The 26010-nt window shown below is 44.6% G+C and overlaps 3 protein-coding genes across 3 annotated transcripts; 2 read left to right on the forward strand and 1 right to left on the reverse strand.

The window, feature by feature from the left end:
• Positions 1 to 7022: 7022 nt before the first annotated feature.
• On the reverse strand, positions 7023 to 18085 carry LOC128719232 (uncharacterized). Its single transcript, XM_053812854.1, has 5 exons — positions 18043 to 18085; positions 13128 to 13307; positions 12028 to 12539; positions 10138 to 10595; positions 7023 to 10059 (listed from the first exon to the last, which is right to left on the reverse strand). Exons 1-5 carry the CDS (start codon positions 18083 to 18085, stop codon positions 7023 to 7025), a joined length of 4230 nt encoding a protein of 1409 aa, XP_053668829.1.
• Positions 18086 to 20122: 2037 nt separating this feature from the next.
• LOC128707687 (alpha-1,2-mannosyltransferase ALG9) lies at positions 20123 to 21985 on the forward strand. Its single transcript, XM_053802644.1, has 4 exons — positions 20123 to 20442; positions 20517 to 20716; positions 20792 to 21227; positions 21319 to 21985. Exons 1-4 carry the CDS (start codon positions 20123 to 20125, stop codon positions 21983 to 21985), a joined length of 1623 nt encoding a protein of 540 aa, XP_053658619.1.
• Positions 21986 to 23597: 1612 nt separating this feature from the next.
• Positions 23598 to 25570, forward strand: LOC128707815 (protein-L-histidine N-pros-methyltransferase). The gene is made up of 5 exons (XM_053802773.1): positions 23598 to 23694; positions 23945 to 24232; positions 24300 to 24448; positions 24518 to 24690; positions 25336 to 25570. Exons 1-5 carry the CDS (start codon positions 23602 to 23604, stop codon positions 25545 to 25547), a joined length of 915 nt encoding a protein of 304 aa, XP_053658748.1. The 5' UTR covers positions 23598 to 23601; the 3' UTR covers positions 25548 to 25570.
• The last annotated feature ends 440 nt before the right edge of the window (positions 25571 to 26010 follow it).

Raw genomic sequence — 26010 nt, forward strand, 5'->3', positions numbered from 1 at the left:
ACCCGCACACCGAACGTCACATTGCCGGAACTGAGAAAGCGCTATCGATCGGGCGGATTTCGTTTCTGCTGCGCCGTGCACCGCACAAAAGGCAAAACATGTCACGCATGCTTTGCATGCGTAAAAGGGCGCTCCTACGCGTAAGCATGTCTGTCCCCTGCCCCGATGGCCGCATGCGTTCGATTGTGGTCGATGGCCTCAAAATGGTGAAGCGCGAAAACAAATAATGCGCAAATGCCAGGCACGTTTGAATGTCCGCAGAGAGTTTCTCCCGGCACCGGGATCGATACCATCCGGCTCACCCCGGCGATAGAACGTATCTTGGGGCACGTTGGGCCCGGGTGGCCAGCTACGGTAAAAGTGCATTTATTTTTTTGCAGTTTCACTAGCTACGCGATGCCGACGTACGAAACGGTGCCAAGCGCCACGGAACACCGAGGCGGAAGTACGATCAAAAGATTGGCAGAATAATGGCGTCATAAGCGAAAGTTTTCCCGCTGTGATAAGAAGGGAAGGAGTTGTTGAGCTGTAAAACGAGCTGTTTTAATGGTGTACGTGTTAATGCAGCTTATTAATGGGCAATGGCATCCAGATTGCGTACCGATATGACAGATAGATGACCTGTTTTAATGTGTCTAACGGCAATGAACTAGACTGAGTCTCGATATCCGATGTGATAATTTCACCTGCCTACCTAGATTCAGGTGAAACGAACTCAGCAAGTTCTGAATTGTTTTATTCATAGCTGTCAATTGAACCGTGTACGCACCGTTTATGGTGTATCAGATATGCCATAAGCCCTCATTAAGCCATCTCAGTCTGGGTCTCTGGCATCGTCGTACTTGAGTTCGAAAGGTCTGTCCTTTCGAACGGACGACGGATTCCTAGAACCTGTGGTATAGACTTGCATAGCCCAAAGCATGACCATTTTTTCTTATCTAACTTTAAACTTTATCTTAATTGATTAAGTTGATAACTTTATCAACTTTGATTTTCCGGATCTTCTCAATGTAGATGAGCTTGAGGATCTTCTCATTGGAGATGACCTTGAGGATCTTCTCAATGGAAATGACCTTGAGGATCTTCTCAATGGAGATGACCTTGAGGATCTTCCCAATGGAGATGAGCTTGAGGATCTTCTTAATGGAAATAAAGTTGAGGATCTTGTAAATAAAGACGAGCTTGAGGTTCTTCACAATGGCGATGAACTTGAGAATCTTCTCAATGGAGACGAGCTTAAGGATCTTCTGTTCAACATCGAGGCTCGGGAAGGTACTGTTCTCTATAATAGTCAGAGAGGATCTATGACCAAGATGAAGGGATCACCTGGAATCCTGTTAACAATCCTGAGTTAACGAGTGAGCTCGTTAAGCTCAGCCAAGTGAGATAGAAGAACACCATCTGTGATCCTCAACTGCCTTGATCTTCTTACGATCCACCTGACGGACATTGCCTTCTTCTTCTTCTTTCTTAAACAACCTCAAGAGGGTCGAGGCCTACCATTGAGCCGTAGCCGGATAGTTAGTCTTGCGTACGGAGATTTGATCCGAATGGGATTTTGGATCGGTTATGTCGTGTGAAGAACGGCGCCACCCCAATGTCATTGCCACGGACAGACATTGCCGTAAGATGGCTAGTTCTAGGCGGCTTACTCATACTAACCCACGCGGTTTTTGGTCCCACCAAACTTACACAACTTACCACGTACTGTCAGAACAGCGAATAAAAGTAAGACTTTGGTTTTCGTTTTCGTTTATTTGTAGATTTTTTTTGTTTGTTGCATTTTATTCTTCTTACGTTGCCTGTTCGTTTTCTTTGTAATTTTCTCTCTCTCCTTCGTCATTTTCGTTTCGTTTTTCAAATCGAATCAGATTACTCCCAGTCGCTTAGTCGCGATGGGGAAATTTCGTCCATCGTGCTCATCGAGTTCACCCTTCAGTATGGCCGATCGTGAAACATTCTGCGCCACATTTGTACGCCACGGAATTATCCTGCATTCGCTTGCGTTTGTATTTGTGTGTTTATGTAATTACGTGTAATCCTTCGTTAGTGTCAAACGAAGGTCTCTACTACTTTCAACATGATAGTATTAGAGGGTTTAGTGTTTGTTAAAAAATAAAAACAAGCAAAAACACAGTACCAGGTAAAAATGGGAATTGTTGCAGCGCGCAAATTGGAAACTGTCTCAACAAATGGCCCACAAACCAACCATTTCGCCTTCGCCACCTAACACACGCATAGTTCATCAGTCCACAGTTCACGTAGTATGTGTATATATTTATATATGTGTATAAAAAAAAAGAATCAAAACAGACAAAAACATTATCTCTTAAATATCGAAAACAAAAAAAAAAACAATGTTTTACGGTAGTTTCCCCACCACTTCCCACCGTGCGGGGTGACGTGAAGGGGTGAGGCGGGAAGAAAAACTGTGTCACTATTATGGCAACAAGCAAAGGATGGTTCAGCCGGAGTGGGGGAAACGGAACACAAATTCCAATACTTGCCCCCCGTGCCGACTGGCAGCAAACCCCATTCTTCTTCCCTTACACTCCTTGGACATATTCATTTTCTTCTTCCGTTCTCCTTGCTAGCATAAGTAAATAGTGCTTTTGTTTGTTTTGTTGTATCTTTGTTTACTTGTTTTTTTTTTTTCGTTTTTCGTTTTGTGTGTAGATTGATCACCATTTTGTTTTTCACATTTTTTTTCATAATTTTTTTGTTTAGTTTTTTTTTCTGGTGTATGTATGTAGAGGTGTGTATGTATTTATTTGTGAGTTTTGTTTCATAATTCATAAAAATATATACTTTTTTCCTTTCTTTTTTGTTGTGTTTTTTTCTTTTCTTTTTGTTGTTTTTGTCTTCTTTTTTGTTTTTCTGTTTTTTTTTGTCGTATGTTATACCAATTTGTTACTTTCCTGTTTGCTTATTACTTGGAGGGTTATACAGGGAATCCTTCCAAACGATTGCCCTCAATCGCTCATCAATGCATCTTACGCATCTTTCCAGTAACTGGTGTATTGTACCATTGTAAGTGTTTTCACTGCTTGGTTTTGGCCTTCCTGTATTCAACCGCCCATGGTTAACAGCACCATGGGCATAAAACTCAATCTTTCTTTTCTTCTTGCTTAGATTGCATTAAAAACAACACAAATGCCTCCAATGTACAGAAATTTGTCTCACCCTTGCAGAGCTCTTTCTTATTTACCCACCGGCTTTGCTTTTCTCACTCTTAACTGTTTGAGCTCTTGGTTTCACAGTGCTCATCTGCGCATTTTTTTTTTTATTTTGGGTGTAACTCTGTACTATTTTTTCGTTGTTATCCAATCAAATTTTTTCATTGGGTTTTTTTTCCTTCTTGCAAATGGTGTTGTTTTATGTTGCAGCGAATTTAGCTACTTTCGTTTAGTATTTAGATTTTCGATTGTGAAAAACGAAACTGCCAATGATACTAACGCAATTTTTGCACTAACGTTCCAAATAAGCTAGTTATAAACTTTGCTACGTACTGTTCCGTTTTACTCATTTTAGTTTTACTACTTCTGACACTTGAAATGATATTTTTGATGTGCGAAAGTAAAAGCAACTTAATAGTGAAGATGTTTTTTTTCTCTTCTCTGTTTTCTTTGTTTGATGTTTCACGCAACCAAGCGTACGGGTATGAAGAAGCCATTATCTTCTTTCTACTTCTTGCTTCCGTTTGTGTGTTCTGTTTAAATTTCTTAGTTCCTTTTTGTTAGACCAGTCTTTTTATGTTATTTTGCAGGCCGCTCACTTTCCTAAAGCAATGGCCCGCCTTTTTGCTTCCCTTCTCACTTCACTATCGGTTTTGTTGCACGCAAACAAAACACGCTTACTAAACCGAAGCAAAACAAGCGAAGCAAATTGTGTTGTTAGCTTCCTTCTCACTACACTAGTTGTTTTTGTTGATTTATTATTATCTTCGCGTCGCAGGGTCGGCCACACACGGGTCTTGGAAGCACGCGTAGGGTAATTTCCATTTTCCGTTTGTTACACAAAGCACAATAGTTCTTACCCCACACCTTGCGGGGGGTGGCGCTACGGACCAAAACCGATCGCTTTTGCTCTTAATCGTCTTCATTTATTGCTTCTTATATTCACGAGTTTAACATCGCGCGATGTTACTTCTATAGTTTGAGTGTTGTTTTTGTTTGTTTGATCTGAGTTTAGATTCTAAATTTCATAGCTTTCACACACCTGAGTGATCAAAGTATGGAGGGGCCGGGGGGAGGGGAACCTTTTCGCAAGGTTGTTATTATTAACACTAAACGCGCAGTTTTTGCGAAGGAAAATGGTTTAAAGGAAACTATGCAAGAGGGTTAGCAAAAGTATTTACTACAAACGTATTGATTTGTGAGTAATTTGCGTGTGTATGTGTGTGTGCAGGATAGGATTTTTGTATTATTTTTTCAACATAACAGTTGAGAGGTCAGTTGCGAAATGCAGAGTTATTTGTTTTTAGGTTATTCAAGCTGGTAAAAATGGTAAATAGGAGTCTTTAGGTCCTACCAAAGGTAATGCCTTTCAAAGCACATTCCGCCCAGATGCTATAGTACTGGAACACGGGGAGAAATATGATAAAAGCTTACAAAATATTCTTTCCTCCTGTTGTCTTCAGCCATCGTCACAGAATGGCATAACATTTCCAGCAACGACAGCGCCCTACTGCATAGCGCACGAGTACATTGGCGAATTAGTGCGCCAACGTTAAACATGTAGTAACATCGTAGAACAACTCTGCACCTTACAACAACGTCAAGGTTCAGCACGTAAGATCATGATCGTTTGCTGATTATCGGCCAATGGAACGATTGTTAGAAGACGACAAGTATGTCACAGCAAAACATCTCACCACGCGGGTTTTTTTTTTAAGTAGCCATCACAAACTACCATCTTCCAAAACGTCGAGGGTAGCAGCCAGGGTTTTAACTACGCCTCACCCGCACGAGTGGACAGCCCTAGAAAAAGGGGAAGAAAATCTTTTGCAACACTCCAAAAAAGCGATTTCAAATTCAACAGTACTATTCCACAAACTAATCAACGGATCACAGGGATTCGATTTGGGCGCTTTTTTCGCTCTCCCTCTACATGTTTGTAACAATGCACATTTGCAACTTTGCTGAGATGTGAGTGGCTCGACTAAAAAAAAAAAACCTTTCTTCCCTTAGCGGATAGAAAATTACTGCACTGCACACACTGTTCTGATACTGTTGTTCCTTCTGTTTGGCCGCTTCCTCTTTCCTGTTTTCCTGCGCCTTAGAACTGCATAACACATATGGCCTTATTGGCTCCGCACGACAAGTCTCCTGCTGGAGAAGTACCAGTACTATATTTCCTTTCGTTCTTTTTGTTTTCACTCCGCTTCATCCTGAGGAACTTTTCTTGCTCGATCTCTCTCGTTGTTTCTTCGTATTCGTACTTATGCTCGGTAAAGGTAGGTTCGTGGTTGTTTTGTGCCTTTCATCGACTGTTCTCAACACCGGTTACATATTATAGTCGGTAAGGTACGGCGACCGAAGAAGTCAATGTCCGGGATACACTAACACAGGCCTGACCAATCAATTCGGCTCGAGTAGGCTAGTGGTAGATCAAGGCTGATGACGGTTGTGACGCGAAAAACTGTTTGTATATTGATGTTTTCTTTGAGTCAACTATCCTGCATTGCTACCACCTGTCACAGCACTGCTGCTCGACCATGAAAAATGCAATGAAAACAAAATAAAAAACAAACCATTCAGGAAATTTTCCAACATCTACGTGAGCAGCCCTCGACAGATATTCCCGAAACGAATACTAATCTCTTAAGTGATGTACATTTGAAAATGTAGCTCCCGGAGGATTTGTTTTCGACAGTTTGGATGTTTGGATTCGAGAAATCTAACATGTGTTCAGTCCTCTGCAATATCGACCACAAGATCGTAAGGTTGAAGATCTCCTGTACAGTGGAATCTTAAAGTGAGCTTCACTTCAACAACCAATAGCACTGTTTTGTTTGTGTTTGTTTGTCCACTTTTGGTAATAAAAAAAAAAACAATTAACTGCCAATGCTAACCATCTGCACTGGGCACGACTAGTTATCTATTCCACAAGCGGATACAGTTGGTTTTGACATGGTTTATGTAACACTTAAAACCTTTCCTCGTCTAGCGACAGCTTTCGAATATTATAAGCTACCCCTCACAAAACCTATCTCAACGAAACACACTTGCCTAAAAACAAAAACAAAAAAAAGGAAAAAAGTCCACATGCGTATGTATTTCAAATTTCTCGAATTTCAAAATAATTATCTCATTTCATTACCATGGTACATGCGCTAACGTTTAGCGTTCGAGACATTGTAGTTCAAAGTACAAATTAGGTAGAAAAGACGCAGAATTTCTTGCAAATTGTAAAACATAAAAAAAGATGGAATTGAAAACAAAATATATCAAATATTTAACATCAAAAACAAATGTATCCATAATACAGGTAAAGAAGATGACGATATTCTTCCTGTTTACAATATTCTCCCGTTTGGCCTTGGTTGCAGAAATTTCTCGCTTAATCACGTCATATGCACTTCATTCAGCGCCGTCTAAACGAGCGCCGTTACACGGACTCTATTCTTTAGGGTAAATAGTTACTTCTTACTAGCATCAATGATTTCGTAACGTCTATCGTAACGATCCCCACCACTACTAGGCGTTTAAGCAAAAGCGGGGGATATGCCAAACAGGCGCTTGATAGACGTATATAGTTGAACATTCTCAATAACAAGATCAAATCACATTCTCCGGAACTCCTCTAGAAAGATTTGTAGGAAGTTTCCAAAAAAATGCTTAAAAACAAAGCATGCAGAAAATAATACTCTTCCCATGCATCAACTATAATACACCCCATGCAATTATGGTGCCAAGCAAAATGGAAGCAAACTACCACTTTCTTCTAATTCCACCGTCATTATGGGGGTCATTAAAAAAAAAAAATTAAACGGGATGAAACTGTTGGCGAACTTATTGCGCCTAACCACTCTGTGTGGTAATGGTAAGCGTTGGTGTCGCGCCGGCGACAACGACTGTGCCATTATGCGGATAGTACGTATAGTATCCTCCTGCATCATGCCGACCGGTGACAAACATCGGACACCCAGCGTCCTCATCGCCCTGCAGCAGTTGCTCCGGCGAAGACAGCGGTGATTCTTGCTCCTGCTGCTGACCGGTCTGGGAACAAGCAGAAAATTCATCGCCCGACGGTGGCAACATTGAGGACACTGCCAGCGACGGTGTTCTGCCACCTTTCATACCGATTGCAACTGGCAGGCAAAGGCTGCGCGACTTAAGCGACAGGCGACGTTGCATTAGCAGACTTTCGTTCGGCGGCGAAAGTCCAACCGGAAGCCCGTCGGCCATCGTAAACTCAGCAATGATCCCGGCCCCACCTGTACCAAGGGCCGCCATCGTAGTGGTCGTTACGTTACCATTGACGATGCTGTTACCACTGTGGCTGCTGGTGTTGCTGCTCGAGCTGCTGCTGTAAACAGCTTCGTCGATGTTATCGATCGCATCCCGTTGCTCCTCCTCTTTGCGATGAGGTATCAGATGGTACGGTGGCTCCAGTGTTCCAGCCTCTTCGGCTTCGTCGGCCAGCTGGTACTGGTCGCCGGTGTATGCACCTCCGCCGTTTAGGTTCAACCCCTCGAACCCACCGACCATCATCGACTGGTATCCGTTGTTGCGTGTTTCCCGCTTGAGAGCGCTCAGGATAGTGGTCGAGTTAGAATGATAAAGCTTATATCTATTCATAGTATTTGTAGTTGGATCACAGTTAACATTACTCCTACTCTGCTGCTGCTGCTGCTGCTGCTGATGTTGTTGTTGCTGAGCAGACGGACGCTGCATTGGTAATGTTGGATGCTGCTGCTGACCAATGCTGCCCCGTCTTGCTCCTGCTCCTTTCGTACCAGCAGTCCCTCCGGTACCGTCAACCGTGTCGATCAGACCATGCGAAGGACGCCGCATTCCACCGAAGGACGATGCTGAAGAATAGCGCTGATTTTGGTACTGCTGCTGCTGCTGCTGATGATGATGATGGTGTTGTACCACCACCGCACGATATGGCAACGATTTATGCTGCTGGTGACCACCATGACCGTTAGCGGTACCGTAATGATGGTTATTACCGTAATTATAGTGTCCCATACCACCACCGGCACCGGTGCCATTCGAATAAAAATGGTTGTTGGAACCGTTGTTGTTGATTGCACCGTGGTGATGATGCTGTTGCTGCTGCTGCTGCTGATGGTGGTACTGACTTTGATGGCTACTGTTGCCACTGTTCATCCGAATCGGATGATGACTACCGCCGCTTCCGTTACTACTAACGTTGCTAGTATTATTACTAATATTATTATTGGTTCCTCCACGATTGTACTGATGGTGATTAAAGTTAGTCGGATTGCTGCTGATTTTGCCGTTGCCGTAGTGTGACTGTGTTGCAGTCACCATTACGCTACCGCTGCTGTTCTTACCATTGCTGTAGCGATAGTTTTCTACCTCATCTGTGGACGCATCGCCGTACCGGTTAACGTACGGCGACGATGGTTGCGCACGCCAGGACGACACAGAAGGCGAAGAACCGTGATTAGCATGATGGTTATACGCATGATGCTGCGACTGTCTTTGCTTCATCATGCTCGGGCGAATTTCCACACCGTTCTCAAATGGTTCGCCATTATTGCCACCTCCTCTCGCGACGCGCCCATATCGTGCAGTGGTGTTGCCATTGTTGTTGTAATGGTTATGGTTGTTGTAATGGCTGCCACCACCATGCGACAAGGAGTGGTAATTATGATGGCCACCATTTTGCTGCCGATTAGACGACGTTGCCGACGGATGCCAGTGGTGGTTGTTGTGATGATGGTGGTTGTTATAGTGCCCATTGTTGCTCTGGTGATGATGATGATGATAATGCTGCGGATGCGAATGATAGTGGCCACTGCGACCGCCCTTGTAGCTTGACCCGAACGCCGTACCAGCATGCCGGTAATTGTGCGCCTGTTGACTGCGACTGTTGTACTCGTACGTGGACGGACTCTGTTGCTGCTGATCGTTCGCATTAGCTCCACGATACCGCCAGTTTGACTCGGGAGGAATGTCCCAACTTCCACTGGCCTTTCTTGCAGCAGCATTGTCCTTTGAATGCACGGCGCTACTATGTACCGGCGATGACAACGCGGACGTTGTGGGCGATACTCGGGTTTGTGGTAATATTGTCACCACCACCGTCTTCTCTGGCCTTCCGTCTTTATTGTCCACCGCCTTATCGCGCAACAAATCATCGCCGCCGTCGGAAGTTGTTTTCGGTGGATCGGAATTTTGCAATTCTTCGTCACTAGTCTCCTGCTGTAGCGACTGTTTCTCGCACTGGGCCACGTTGGTACTGGTGCCGCTTTCATCGTGCCCATTGGCGATGGGGCTAATGGCGATGGTGCTGTTGTTGGTGGCACTGGTCTCACCATCAATGCCGGAAGACGTACTATTCACAACGATTTCGATAGTCGCAGCTCCCACAACGGCATTACCGGTTTGGTTTGCAACGTTCTCAATGGTAGCAACAGGTTCTGCTCCATTCGTTCCGGCTACGTTCTGGCATTCGATGGAAACGTTTTGGTAGCTATCTCTATCACCTTCCTTATCCTTCTCTCGCTCTTCCATCTCAGCTAGGTTTGTGATCATTTCCCATGTTCCCTTCGCTTCATATGTTGCCTTTAATTTCTCATCTTCGTCACATACTCCTACTTTGGGTTGTTCCGTTCGCGGCATTGTCGGTTCAGTATCGCTGTAGTTCGCCGACTTTTTGGTCGCCTCGACCATTGTGGGTTTCGTTTCGCCAGACATCACCAACGGAGCTCGCTCCACACCTCCATTGTACGACGGTTGATAGATGTTGGGACGTTCCTTCGTCATGTAGTCATAGCGCATGGAAAAGTGTTGCATTATAACCCGTTTGACAGCCATGGCCGATTCCGCAAAATGAGACAGCTCGAGCGCAGATTGGTTCCTGTCGGATCCGGACGAGAATCGTAAATGTTAGTAATTGTAGGTGAAAATCAAAAACTTACTCAATCCCTCTTCCTACCTTCGAATTACACCTGGCGTTTTCAGGACCCGGCAACGCTGCTTATCCTTATTCGCCTTCGTATTAATACCACTGACCGAACACTCCGTATCGTCACTGATACGAATCCACGGGTGGTTCAGTACGGCCGTGGCACTTAAACGCTTCGGCGCTTCCTTCACTAGCAGTCCCCGGATCAGATCCTTCGCCTCTTCGCTCACATCCTGCCATTCGGCATCGGGGAAGCAGTATCGTCCCTCCTGAATCGATTCAAACAACAATTCCTGACAGGTGCGACAGTTTTCACCCCTGTTCCAACCGCAATCCTGCTCACAGTTGCCCGAAAAGGGCGGATAGCCGCACAGCAGTATGTACGCGATCACCCCGAGCGACCACAGATCACAACGTTTGTCGTAGTAGTTCGACTCACCGACGAACAGATCGACAACTTCCGGGGCCATAAATTCGGCACTACCGACCTGGAAAGAAGGTGTCAAAAGATAGATTATAATTTATTTTAACCGATAAATACTATAAAAAAGGAGACAGCATAGAACAAGAAGACTTCACAACTTCCTTTTCATTTTCATTCGACCGATCAAGGGTTCATTTCTCCTTGGATCCAGCAAAAAGAAAACGCCTCTTTAGCATTAAAACGATCTCTCCTTCTTATCAACTTCCACCAGCCCTTATCGATAGAAGACTGTAGAGAGGTCAACGTGGTAAGCGGAATGTAAATACTTCGCACACCTAATCAAGGCTTGAAAGAAACCTTAAACAAACAACCACTTCATACTCTTTTCTCTCTTTACCACTTTTTCCCTTAACTTCGATACAAAGTATAGCAATGTCTCCAAAATCGGCAACTTATCGTGGGGAACGTGCAGCTTCTACCACACTACACAATTGTTAGCTCGAGAGACAAACATGTTTACCCTATTATTTATCTACCGATCTACGGCAACATCTTTTGCGCCGACTTACGTTGTATTCTCACTGACATCTGTTTTGGGGGTGATTTTCGTCGAGGTTATGGATCTTTTCTGTATTACTCCGCTCTATGCACATACAATTGTGAGTATTTTTTCAACGGTTTATTTTTAGTAAATAATTTGCAATCTGATCCAACACAAATATTTGAATAAATGGTAATTACTCTATGCCGATCGAAGCCGATATGAAGAAATATAAACATGTTATACAAAAAGAAAGAACGTTAATAAGGTTCCGCTACCAAACCAAATATTCTAATTGATTAGCGAACAGGATTTGGAGTACATCATCGATTGCCTCAAAACTCGGAGTGTTCCCTTCACATGCCTTTAAAGGAATTGGGCTGTGTGTCACTGCCAAATACATACCAATTATTGCCCCATGCTTATCGCAATGAGACGGCAATTGCAAATGGTTTGATATTCAAAGCAACAACAACAACAACAAAATAGCAGTAGCACATAAATGAACCACGGCTTTTATCTTTTCACCATGGCAGACTTAAATGCAACACACACACACTTACGCGCCCACGATAGCAACGAGGTGTCCAATTTAATTTAGAGAACAAACATAGATTGCAAAAAAGCCTACAACACATGTGGTGGAAGACACCAAAGGGGGAGCAGGTTTATGGTACGATTGTTGACCCATAAAATCAAAGTAGAGACATACAAAAAAAAAGAATAACAACACAAGGTAGCTTTAGTCATCTCTTATCACATACGAGCCGAGGAAAGGAACCGATGGTGCATGGGTACAGCGATCAAGGCTGATAATAGGGGAGAGCATTGAGGGATGTGGCAAAAGAAGAAGGAGAAGAAAAAATACTTCCCGACCGATAAGTGAATATGAAAACAACAACAAGCGTATGTGCTTTCCCCCTTTTCGCGTGTGTGTTCCCTCAGTTCATCTTACCGGCGTTAAAAGCTGCGGCGTGGCATTCGGCGACGAGATGTTGGTGGTAAACTTGATCCCGGAGCCGAGATCGAAATCGCAGATCTTGATCGGGCAGAGCTTGTCGGGATAGATGCACAGAATGTTTTCCGGCTTCAGGTCCCGGTGGGCGATGCCCTTCTTGTGCAGAAAATCCAACCCGGACGCGATCTGCTTGATGATCTGGGCCGCATCGTACTCGGAGAAGCACACATTCTCCTGGATGCGCGTGAGCAGTGGCCCGCCGTTAATCTTCTCGAACACTAGATAGAACTTTTCGTCATCTTCGAAAAATTCTAACAGCTGCAAGATATTCGGATGCCCCTGGCAGTGGTGAAACGTTTCCACCTCGCGGAAGACGCGACCGCGCGCATGTCCCGGAATTTTGTCGATGATCTTCACCGCGTACTCCAGCTCGGTGTAGATGTTGATGCATGTCTGGACCGACGCGTACGCACCCTCGCCCAGCACCTCACCGGTCAGCTTGTACAGCTCTGCGGGAAGATAAGATGGAAAAATTGATTGTTAATTAGACGATCTGATGTTGTGTTTAGCTGTAGAATTGCCCATACTGTTTGTATGTTATTATCACTATCCATTTTTGAGATACTATTACTATTGTTCCCATTGTTTGCTGATCACCAATCGGTATGTCTCTTTCTTCGGCATCTAACGCAAAAGTGGGATGATAGAGATGCACGCAAGCAAAAACAATCCAATCAACCTGGCTGGCCGTGAGGGGTGGTTGGCCGGTTAGTAGGGCAATGCGTGTTAGCCGAACATACTACAACAAACGGCACACGCACGATAGTACGACTACCCCCTCTGTCTCTCTCTCTCTCTCTTTCCCATCGTTGCGAAAGAATTCTTCTCGATTGGAGCGGCGCTAAAGGTGGTGCGATTTACGGCAAATCCACTCTTAAACGATGCACCCCAATACGCGGGCAAGCGTTTAGCAGTAATCGGTGCATCGGTGTGCTAGGTGTCAGCGCGAGGGCATAAAGGTACACCGGGGAGGGGGGAGGGGGCGGTCAGTACGCGAGACTGCGATAGAATACCGAACAAACGATGGCTTCGCTTACCTTGAAAACATGACGACTGCATCGACGAACTGGTGCGTTTCTTTCGGCGCCGCTTGCGCTTCATCTCCTCCTTGTGCCGGTTGAAGTCGGCCTGCCGTTCGGCTTCGGACAGCACGCGTGCCTCGTTCCCCGACACCTCCTCGCTGCTGTAGCGCGCGACATCGGGTTTGCGCGTTGGATCTGTGAGCAAAATGCAGCAAAACAACGATAGGCGATTAATAATTGTGAACTATTTATCACTAATCCATTACTTCTCAGTGATGGTAGGTAGCAATGTTAGACACATCTCTATAATAAGCACAACAAATTGTATAACGATCAACTGTTGCTAGGTAAGATCATTGCACCTCGACCGTCAGATCTCATGTCAATCACATTGTTCCGTACGCCTTTCTCGAGGATCACACCGACCAGAGAGCAAATACACTCATACTTGTACTGTTGGTGCAATGCCGATATTTACTAAATTCCATTTTGATAATACAGCTCATTTTGACTGACCGATCGCAATCAGCAATTTTCACATAATTACTTAGCCTAGCGCTAGTCTGCCAGCCTTGATGAAACCGTATCAAAGATGTGCATACTCTGGGTATGAATAAAAGAGTGAGTTAAGTCTGATTAATGAGCGAATAAATTTGAATATCCCCAAACAGTTGTTATAACTCATTGGCGATTTAACTCACTCACAGGAGCAGTCACGCAGGAGTCGGCTCTCAAAAGATTCATGAAGCCTCAGAGCAGTGGCGAAGGGGAAAGGGAAGAGAGTGAGAGTTCACAAGTTCAGCCCCGGTGGAGGTCATCGTCCATCTTAATCGATACTTTGAATCGAATCTTAATTCGATCTTTGATGTAGAGAAACAGATTCATTCATTCACTTGAAAGATTTATTCAGATTCATCCAACACCACTGTAAAGCCATTGAAATATGGTGGAATGTAGTCATTTACCCCAAAAAAATCTGACAGTACTATTAAAATACCTTATTTTGCCGGTTGTATAGGGACAACTGCTTTAAGTAGCAGTCTCAGTCTATAGATTGGGCGTACCAAATTCAAGTCGAGAAGTATTCAAGAGGCATTATAAAAAAATGTCATCTCTACTTGACGGACATGTTAATCCATATAATCGCCAAAGCTTTCCAAGCAATTTCCAACAAAAAGACACCCAACAATCATGTAACCGACAAATGCAACACACACTCACTAACGGCGGAAGATTCTTTTTCCGGATTTGATTACTCATAGGACCATCGCAATAGAGTGATGAAACACATCGGCAAACAAACATCACGTGGATTTAAAATGGATGATTATGAGGAAATTTCTTCCCGACCAGGATTGTCCACCGGTGGCAAAGAAAGTTACCACTTCCGTTGCGTTCTCTTTTGTTTTCCCCCAATACCACCTTCACAACCGCACCGCCGAACATGCCAGGCTAGGTGGATCCTTTGGCACGCCGGTGTTAAAGGTACGATCAACAAGGAAGATATATCGGTCGAGTTATTTATGCACCGTCGTGTCTTCTCGTCTCTTGGTGCGCTGTTGCTTGATGTTGTGCGCACCGCGACAGCAACAACAAAAACGTGCTACAAATATATTTGGCCACATCAACACAGAACACCCTTCCGCGCCCTCCTTCTGCCGTACCGGTTCCTGACAATTTTATCTTGCACTCCACCCAGGAGCGGTCGATCAGATATGTGAGACGTCATTTCTGCGATCGTCGGTTTTGCTTTTTGTTGTTTTGGTTTATTGTTTTCTTCATTAATGTCTTCCTCCGCACCGGTTGAATTATTTTCCACGCTGTTATCTTTAACCGGTGGTGAATGCGATTCGGGGTCCACGATGAGCAACAACCCCACGGCGTTGTCGAAGGTCGTTGTTACGCTTGGTCGTCTTTTTTCGCTTGCGACCAACTCACGTAAAAGTACACAACGTGTTTTTCGCTTTGCCAGAAGTTGTTGCGATGATGATTAGCCGACTGTCTCTCCTGCGCCAGGTCGGCAGATGAACAAAACACTTTGTGCGCTAAAAAAGAAAGAACCATTTTGGAGAATGTGCTACAAAATCGACCGCAAGCGACCGGATCTTGGGTTGGTAAAAACCCATGAAGAATACTTTCGTTGTACAAACATCTGAAGGTGACAAATAGAATGGGTCTTTGTTGGCAACTCCATTAAAGCTACTCTTACTTTCGTAATAAATGTTGGCAATTCTTTCCAAGTTTCAACAACCAAACATCGGGACATCCTCTTTGCTTGATTGAACGGGCAAATTGGGACAGTGCAAAGCAGCAAAGGTGGTAAAAGATTGACAATTCGTACCGAAAAACAACAAACATTGGTGCCGGAAGTACAGGGTGACTAGCGTGCTGTCGCCAGTCGAAGCAGGCGCAGGCGAACAGCAACGTTGGGGGCACCCTGTTGATGTTGTTGTTATTATTGTGAAGTTTTTGGGGTGGGGAGTAGGGTGGTTTGCATGAGGAGCGTAAAAATCAACCATCCGTCACTGATGAATTCGAACGGGGCTCGGAACCAACCCCAGAAACCGAACATGAGTGTGGTCAACGAGTGCGCTGCCTATCAATACCCGGCATGTCTTTCAATTCGGCAAGCAAACGAGATACGCAAAAGCATGACATTCAACTCCGGCCAGCTTATAGGCGGTTATTGGTGGGGGGGATGTGCGTATGCCCGGGAGGCGCACGGGAATGACGTCTACCTGTGGGGTTTCGGTTCGCGAGAAGGGGGAGCCGACAAAGAAAGCGGAGGTGGAAATAATCTGACTAGCAAGTTATTTCCTACGTGGGATCACACCAACGTTACTGGATCGCGAGAAGAAAGAAGATCGAGCGAAAAATAACATTCAATTATTAAGGCATCGTGCGGCAGTTTCTGCGGCCGCCGCCATTTGACCGCACACAAACGGGAGGAATGGAAAACATCGTGGCAAAAACCTATTGCGTGTTAAATTTGGCGATTCGACGATGATGATGATGACGGTGATGATGTTTCGAACAGGTCACACACCATCTCATGCCGCACTGACACGGCCACCACCAACACGGGTGGTGTGTTCTCGCCCGTTACGCGACACGCTGGTATGCGTGTATGCACGGCGCACCGAACGTCGAACCGTGTCGCACGGGGAGAGCTGTGTGAGTGTATGTTTTGTGTTTTGTAAACTCGCTCCCAGCCGTTCCATATGTAACGCCTTTCAACGGATCGTACCATATCTACCCTGCTTCCTTCCTCCACTTCCATTCCCTTCAAACCTTTTTCTTCATCACAAAAAAACACTGCACGATGGATGAGCTGAAGGGCTACGTAGGGTGGGCAGTGCTACGTGAGAGCGCAGCTGCATTTTCATTGTGTGCGTAATGCACGATCGTACATACACAGGCAGTACGACAACGGTCTGTTGACGTTGGCTACGCACCCGTTTCATACACACTCGCAAGCGATGGCAGATGTTGGGAGTGTGTATATGCACACAAACACACACCACTACACTGACAAAGAAGAGTTACTGACCAAAGATGCGTGAAGCGAAGGAAACGGTGAACGGAACAAGGGTGTTGGAGTGTGTGTGCGCGTGTGAGCGAAAGAGAGATAGAACGAACGAACTAACAAGGGTGTGTGCAAAAAGGACGGCGCGAGAAAAACAGGCCACACACCAAATAAATAAAAAAGTGCATACGTGCGCACCGAAACGCAATTCTAGCCAACGTTTTGGGATATTTTTTTCCCTGCTGCCTCTTCGAAAGGGAAAAATGTGATCCCTTTTCCGATGCTGTTGATCCTTCGGTGTTCGAATCGGTTTGGAAAATATACGGCTCAGAAGTCTTGTCGGGGCGATGATGTGTATGCACAACAAACACCATCTTTCAGCAACGTTCACACACAGCCTCCTGTGAGAGCTGTGAACTATTTCCGAGTCGATGATGAATGAATGCGTTGTTTTGCTCTTAGTTCCAACAAGCCTTTCCAAAAGTTTGGAAAAATGGTCTTATTCTTCTTCAATTCTACAAATTCCTTTTTCGTAATTCGTCTTTTCTTATCTTTTTGCTAATCTATTGGTCTAAACAAACATCAGTAGCTCTTTCTATGAATTCGTACCGCAATTAGCTTTAATCTTTTTTGTTCTGCAACAAGTAGCCCTGTTTAAAAACAACAATTTTTATACCATCTGAAGAAATTAAGGTGCACACAATGTTTACTGTGCCACAATGTGCCTCAGTTCTTTCCGCTCGTATGGTTTTTTATATTATTATTTGTGCATGTGGTTACATTTTGCATGTAAAGCCGGGTCCTTCTACCCCACAGAGTTTGGGGCGAGCCTGGCAGCAAGAGGATGGGCAAACGATGGAAATATATTCCAGAATGTCGTTCGAAAGTCGAATACAAATCAAGTGGCCAACTGGGACCTGCCTGTCGCGGCGCTGCGCCGTATATAAAAAAAAACATGTTCTTTCCGCTCTACAGCGCGACGAGCATGAATGTGCACTGGTGTATGTGTGCACATCGGCAACGCACACTTTGATATACAGCTCGTCTTTCTTCCCAATTGCGATCTGTGTTTGTGATCTCCCTTACTCACACGCTCTTTCGCTTTCCATCTATGTATGCAGCAGCCCTACCGTTGAACGACCAGAAGAAGTCAACGTCTAAACAAGCTCCCCATTTAAAACATCGGTCGGATGTACAGTGTCCTTGCTCCTTTGGACACTCTGTTTTCATCCTTGCCGGGGCGACGGGTTCCGTGTTGTCTTGCCAGAACCGAAAAATGCCGGTAGCACCCGCGTACTGCGCAACATCGTGTTTTTGCTCACCACCATCGGACCAGAAGGTGGAGCACATTCTGCGAGTCACGTAGACCTGAAAGAATGAACAAAAAAAAACACACATACTCACCGGAATTCACGTCACAACTCTCCTCCATAATGCGTTCAACCATGGTGCTTCGCCTGATCCGGTAGTTATTCCGTACCGGAAGTCGTCGAAAACACTCCCCGCTGGTTTGGCCGAATCTGCGACGTAGGTGTGCAGAACACCTGCTGCCGGGACGTTATAGACGGCGTGCGCTCCACTATACCACACACTGATGCCACCTCGAAACCGTCGATGCGAACCGACGATGGTCGAGGCAGAGGTGCCGAATGGGTTTTGTTGGGGAGGCCGTTTCCCGGTGGATGTGATCGAGATCACCAATCGTCGCTGGTACAGCGTAAATAGCCAACTTTATCAACGCACGTACGCACACACATGTGCGCGGTCAGTGTATTTCAGATGATGGCGCCGCTGGATGGCAAAGGCTCGCTGTCTACGACGTGATACCGCACACCACAACCAACCGTGAGAAAAAAAAACGGTTGGGCTCTGCGACACGCGTGGAGGACGGTGAATGACGGGGTTTGGTTCGATCGTCTGCTCCTTCCACCAGCAAAACACGCCTGCGGTGGGTGGGTGGGAGAATAGCAAGATATCCACCGGTTCGGAATACGCACAAACACACACGCACGCACGTACGCACAAACACGCTATCCCGCAATAAGCAAAAAGAAACCGCTGCGCAGAGGTCGACTGGCGAATTTTTCACAACCCCCAAAATCGGGATGAATACCGTCGCTCAGGAGTACGATGATGAAAATGGTGTTTCAAATAAACGCTGTACAGCGGACACACAGGCCGATTTTGCTTTCCTCTGACTAGCTAGCTACCCATCACGATCCATCACTTACAAAAGCAAAACCAAAACAAAGCAGGGCTGCCGAGTCTCCGCAGCGAGGAAACGTACCTCGTCAGGCGTTCATTTGACAGCTGCGGTTGCCAAATGCACAATCGTCTCGGCAGGAAGTCATCACAGGGCAAATTTTTGTCTCACTTTATGAGTGGAACCATTTCTCATCAAATCAAAATCTCATCGAGATCATACTTTGTGATGAAACGAAGGTTTTATATTCAACAACACTATGAGGTATCAAATCATCTGAATTTAACGAGCTTCAATCATGATTTTGTGAGTTTAAACTCAAATAATTCTGGAACATCTCTCATGTTGAATAAATTGTGTTACCATGCTCACTACCCGAATAACAATTTGGGCGATGCTCTATGGAATTCACCTTGCACGATTTGAACACGTCGTTGGCTAGTTGTTAACTTGGAGTTGCAGTTGTTAAGTTCGTGGTGAATCCGAACTGATCCATGCTTAAAAAATCTGATCCCATCCAAAATATGGGATCAAAGCTACTTGTGCGGTGATACCGATCCTTTGCGCTCTGGGATCACTGTTCAAGATCGTCAGGACCTACCGAACTGATACTATCCCAAATTTCCCCTGATTAGTAATTTATCGATACCGAATTTTAGAGCAATTCCTACCACTATTGTTAATAGGAGTGAGAGCTATGAGATGAAATTTCCATGCTTCTCACTAGGCAAGATTCACCTCACTCATGGATGTTTGTTCGGCATGGTACAGTGCAATCTAAAACTTAAGATTATTCCAAAGTTCATTTCACTCGATTGATTTGGAACACTTTGGAATCAATAGAATCAAAGGATCAATATTATGCAGTAAATTAGAAATGCAAAGCAATATCATTTTTGATCTAGTTTGGTTGAGAAACGCTGTCTCACGAACATGTACCAACGTGTTGAACCAAGACGGAATAAAAAAGATTGGACGACTATAGTCGTAATTGGTGCATAATTTGATATCTAGTGTGTGAATCACGCTGGATGAGCAATGGGCTTGATTTTCATCAACTTCCGTTGTTTTTCGCAGGGCCGGAAGACACGATTTTCCCAATGTTCTGTCCATTTTTTCAACTGTCATTTTTGTTTTGGAATAGAGAAACGTCAAACAGAGCTGACAATTAAATGAACACATAATTTGTACGCAGCTGGCAAGTGGAGGCTTCTCTTTGCTGGATACGGTTCCTGAAATAAAGTTCTAAAGCGTTGTGGTGTTTTACGGGCGGATGTAATCATGTCGGCCCTTAAAACTAACTTTTTTGTGGTGGTCACGCTTATCGTGGTACGACTCCAGGCCGCCCTATGGTCGACCATTTCCGATTGCGACGAAACGTTCAACTACTGGGAGCCGTTGCATTATTTGCTGCGGGGTAAAGGCTTTCAAACATGGGAGTACAGCCCGGAATTTGCTTTGCGGTCCTACAGCTACCTGTGGCTGCACGGTTTACCGGCCAAAATTCTTGGCCTGGTAGTCGACAATGGTGTAGTGATCTTCTATTGCATACGGTGTCTGCTGGCTGTTGTGTGTGCCTTGCTTGAATATCGCCTCTACAAGTAAGTATTCGTCTCGGGTTGACTTCATTATGTGATCGTGACTAATTCTGTTTTTTGGTCCTCGCTTCGGTTAGGGTTTTAAAGCGCAAATGTGCGGGTGTGGTATGCAACATGTGGTTGTTTCTCCAGTTAGTGAGTGCTGGAATGTTTATCTCCAGCACTGCCCTGCTGCCAAGCAGCTTTGCCATGTACATCACCCTAGCGACCATTGCGGCGTGGTTGAACGAAGACTCGAAAACGGTAATAGCCGTAACAGCCCTTTCCGGTTTGATTGGTGCGTGACTCATCTTATGGCGATCAGATGTCGAGCAGATGTAACTTATTCACTGTTCTATTTTTACTCCCGTAGGTTGGCCATTTGCTGTAATTGTCGCTGTCCCGTTCACACTGGAACAACTGTTGTGGAAAAGGCAGATTGTGCCCTTCGTTAAAAATGCACTGTTTTATGGCTGCCTGTTTGGTATTCCTATAGTGCTTATCGACAGCCTTTACTTCGGAACATTCACCGTAGCTGCAGTGAACATAATTCGTTACAACGTGTTCACCTCCCATGGTCCTGATCTTTATGGCGTTGAGCCTGTACTGTTTTATGGGAAAAACCTGTTTCTCAACCATAACATCGCATTTACGATCACTGTTTCGTCTCCAGCGGTGGTAATATTAGCCGCAGCGGTTCGTGTAAGGAACACGAAAAATCGTCTTTCGCCATTGCAAGCGCTGTGGCTGATGATGCCTCTATATCTGTGGCTGATGGTGTTTGTGGTCCAAGCTCATAAAGAAGAACGGTTCGTAAATGAGGCTTAACCTTTACTAAGCACGCATACATACACACTTGGTCGATTTCATCCTGTCATCGTTCCATATTTTTATTTACAGGTTCCTTTTCCCTGTCTATCCATTTTTTTCGCTCGGCACAGCATTGCTGTTGGACCAAACGTTTTCCCACATGAAGCGTGTCTTCGGAGCACCAAGGTCGACAATTGCAAACCGTGCGATGGGTTTCGTTGTACTCGCCACTGCACTGTGCCTAGGTGTGTCGCGAATATTGGCCAATTCAATGCATTACCACGCTCCGATGGCCATCCTGAACGGATTGCCTCCAGCGAACGATCAAGAAATGAATGTGTGCTACGGTAAAGAATGGTACCGCTTCCCTGGCAGCTTTTTCCTTCCACCCAACTACCGTGCGCGTTTCATCGAGTCCAGCTTCACCGGGATGCTGCCGGCATACTATCAGGAAACGGAAAACGGAACACAAATCGTGCACGATTACTTCAACGATCAGAACAGAGGTCATCCGTACATGTTGTTTAACCTGAGCGAATGCGATTTTCTTGTGGATTTGGATACGGGCGCATCCTACGATGAGCAGAACAAGGAACCAAACTATTCCGCCGACGAGAAAACGTGGTCCATTGTGGAGAGCATCAAATTTGTGCTCGCTGCACGATCTGATATGTTCGCTAGAGCTTACTACGTGCCTTCGTATCCGTACATTGTGTATGGGAACTACAATTTGTTGCAGCGGATAAAGATAAACTAATCGCTGATGCGATGGTGGGACAAACTTGCCCGTTAAGTTTAGATTTTGATACACATTTATACATCTATAGTTTATAATCGAGTATAACGATTAAGAAGACAAAGTATGAAATCCTCATATTGAATACACTTACGGGAGGCAGCTATTGAAGTAATACATGCGAGACGTTTACCAGTAATTCACGCATTTAGGGTCTCCTAATTTTTAAATATATTATCTCTATTCAGAGACTTTTAACTTCAAAAATTTCGAAAAATCCCCAAAGTAATTCCAAATAATTGCCAAAGTAATTACCAAAAGAAATCGTTTAGGTAATCTCAGACAAAAAATTGTCAACAACGAATGAAGTTCGAGAATCACAGCAATTTGAAAGTGACTAATCAAATTAGCTGGTGCTGTCCTAATTGAGTCAATTGTTTGAAAAGTTCTAGAATGTTTAATAGCAACATAATATATTGTCTATATTTTTAAAGGATTGCAAATATACAACTATAAGTTAAGACGAAAGAATTCTTTGGGAACCAAAATTTGTTTAAACGATATCAATAACTGCCCTTCGGCTTCTATTTGTGAGCCACGTTGGTTGTGCGATGTAGGAATTCAGATACTGGGATATTTTAATAACTCACCGTATTGGACTTATGTTCCAAGACCTCAATGTATTCGAAACCGGCAGCTTAGGACATTACGCCTCACTATCGAGTGCAAATTTACAACTCCAGAAGGAACCGTTGATTTGTGTTTGGTCAAACTGTCAAACTGAGTATATACCTGCAATTTCATGGATCGACAGACGAAGATTCCAGTATTTTGAATAAAGAACAGCGCGCGAAGGAGCAAAAAATGTATCACCACGTTGAAAAACAACCTTTCGCATTTAAAATTGAATTACAATTGCTTTTAAGCACAGCCCGTTACCAGAAACGCTACCAACTTCTCCCAAAGAAAACCGCACACCGTTGACAGATCGGAACGGGTTTTTTTTTGCGGGACGTTTTTGTGTACACGAAAGGATGCACGGTGGATAAGCTTTAACTTTGGAGAAAAACAACAAACCCTTACCTACATTCGCTGGCTACCACGCCCGTTGTTGCTGCGCTTGCGAATCTTGTGCAGCAAACGTTCGTTGCTTCGTTGTTTACCGTAGTGATTAGCCACACGCACCTAGCGAACGATCCGCACCCGTCAGTGTTTTATCACATAATTCTCGCTTCGTTACCCAACTTCACGACCCGTCCACAAGACGGGAGAAGCACAGCGTTGTGAAAAGGGCGACTAATCAAACTTCAATCTTAATCTCGTAGCCAGGTGAGTATGGAGAGATAAAGAACCCTCCTAAAAACACTTGAATGGCACGCGCTGTGACCCGAACCAGATTCAACCACACAACCGTTTGGAACATCAGCAAGTGCAAAGGATGTGTGCATAGAACTACAATTTGTTTAAGTGTGGCATTAATTAATCTGAAATGCTCTCCCTAACTCTTTTAGCGTTGTTCATCTTCTCGGTGTACGTACGTGTTGCGTCTGTCCACAAGTGTTTTTTTTTATTTGTCTGTACACAAAAGCCTTGAAGTCTCTCTTCTAATGATTTGTTTTCTTTCATCTTGCAGCATAATGTCGAACTACCGTCCCCGAGGAGCAATTGCCAAAGTATTTTTTGACCGTATTCACAACGACGATGTTATACAGCAGATTGATATGACCACGGTAAGGGTGCGAATGAAGATGCAATGATGAAGAAAATTGGCAAAATTGATTGCGAGCCGCACCGATGCGGGGCGACAATACTCGACTTAAAAACGTGGTTACTTTGATTTATTTCAATCACGCACTCGAGATAATAGCTTATCTAGGGAAAAGATCAGTCACGTACACTTTACGACGATCGATGAAGGGTCTCCTTTTACCATCTTCGCATGGCCGTAACCTCTAACACACTTCGACTCTCTTGTTTTAGTGGTACACCATGGGGAAATTGCCTCGCAAATATGGAGCTCTGTACCATCACCTGAATGGACCGGACGAGCTTACCCTCGAGTGGTTGGAACGATCGAAAAAAACGTCCGGCCGTTTCTGGTTGCAGCTGTGCCACGAAGTAGCTAAACTATTCCTCAACATGTTCATGACCCAGACCGATATCAATGGTTTCCTGAAGCGTGGCTCTATGTTTATTCTATCCGAGATGCAGTTCGACGAATTTCTTACGGCCGGAGGGTTTTTCCAGCATCGCGAACGGCAATCAGCGGTAGGAACCTGCACGCTTTACACATAACGATGGGACAGTAGTAGAAATGTTTCCTTTCTGCTTCTAGTTGAATGTATGTGACATTGGTGCAGGTGATGGAGAAGTCACGTTACGTTTAGTACGCACCTTGCAGCAAAAACGCAGTTGGCAAGTTACAACCTACGCTACCGAATCTAGCTGGACGATGAGAAACCGGCTGAATGAGAAAAATTTCATGTAAGTGGATACCGATACGGGACACGCTGTTTGAATTCTTACGTTGTTTCCATTTGTTCACATTTGCAGTGTGCTGGAAACTCTAAACCAAATCCATCAAGCAGATCTCATCGTGTGTTTTAACGTGCTTGATCGATGTTTCGATCCACATGTTATGCTCAGTGATATTTACGAATCGTTAGATCAGACGGGATTCGCACTGATAGCGCTGGTGTTACCATACAGCCACTACGTCGAAAAAAGTAAGTACAGTTGCCTCCTATTTTATACACCTTCATATTCCATGCATGTATGAGAAGCTGTTGAGATGGGATTGTATCACAAATTGTTTAATTTAATATTGTTCGGCAAATAGTCCATCTATAGCAGATTCGTCCGCGATTTATGGGCTGGGGGTGGGGTACCTGGTGATGGCAAATAATTAAGTGATCCTCAGCTTTATCATGTGATATTTGTTGGATTATTATTGAGATTTTCAGGTTGAATCGTCATAGCAAGTGGGACTTATATTTTGATAACATGCGGTGGTTTGCTTCGAGAAGTTAACCGGTCAGTGAAAGGGGAGCCAATTTTCCTTGAATAGTCCAGACTGTAGTTTGACAAACAATTTAGGAAAACCTTAAGTCGTTGAAGGCATAATCGTATAGAAGAAGAATGCACATTGCGGCAATTCGCAAATTGCAATCGAGAGGTTGGTTTCGCTTGGAAAAGCGGTTTGATTGTGAGTCCTCACGTTTGCCGCTCACTATCCTGCGTAGAAGATTGAAAACCATGGCCAAATTGAAAGATCTTCATACAGACATAGAAACCGAATTAAAACACGTATTTGATTGGATGCTGATGGTCGCTTCGCTGTTGTTGTCTTCCGATTTCCGATCAATGACTAGATTCCAGCCACCTACCCTTAAGGACACTGTTGGAACCGTGGCCCCCAGAGAAGCGACTCACCGTGGAGGAAGAGCTGGAAATGTTCTTCGATGTGTTGCAGTCGGTAGGCTTCAAAATACGGACCTGGACCAAAGCGCCATACCTGTGCGAAGGTGACCTGCGCCAGTCATTCTACTGGCTAACGGACTACGTTGTACTGTGTTCAAAATAAATGTGCAATCATTCCAGTTAACGACAAAAGGCAAAGGAGCTAATACCCGACCGATGGTTCTTTCGTATCCTGGTGATGATATCACGTGCACGGGGCCGGCCGGTCCGCGATACCGCGTACGAAAACAAATGCATCTGAAAAAAAGGTTAATGTACCGGAATGTGTGGTTTATTTCGTTTTGCGTTTCACCTACGTAATGTAACATATGTTGAAAGTGATGTTCTGTAAACTTTTGAAATATTTGCTACACAAAAACATGATATATATGTATATATGTGTGTGTGTGTATGTATATAATCTTGTAAAATGGATCGCGCGCGGACATGGTCGCACGGCAAAAAACACACCCCTATATAAACGAGAAATGATGATGCATGTGTATAATGATGTATCCACAAACTGTGCCTCCGCGTGTCGTGCGACCGTTGATAAAGAACACGGCCGCCGGGGCGTGCGCCAAGGG

Source organism: Anopheles marshallii, chromosome 2 (genome assembly GCF_943734725.1).
Source record: "Anopheles marshallii chromosome 2, idAnoMarsDA_429_01, whole genome shotgun sequence".
Classification (NCBI taxonomy): Eukaryota; Metazoa; Arthropoda; class Insecta; order Diptera; family Culicidae; genus Anopheles; species Anopheles marshallii.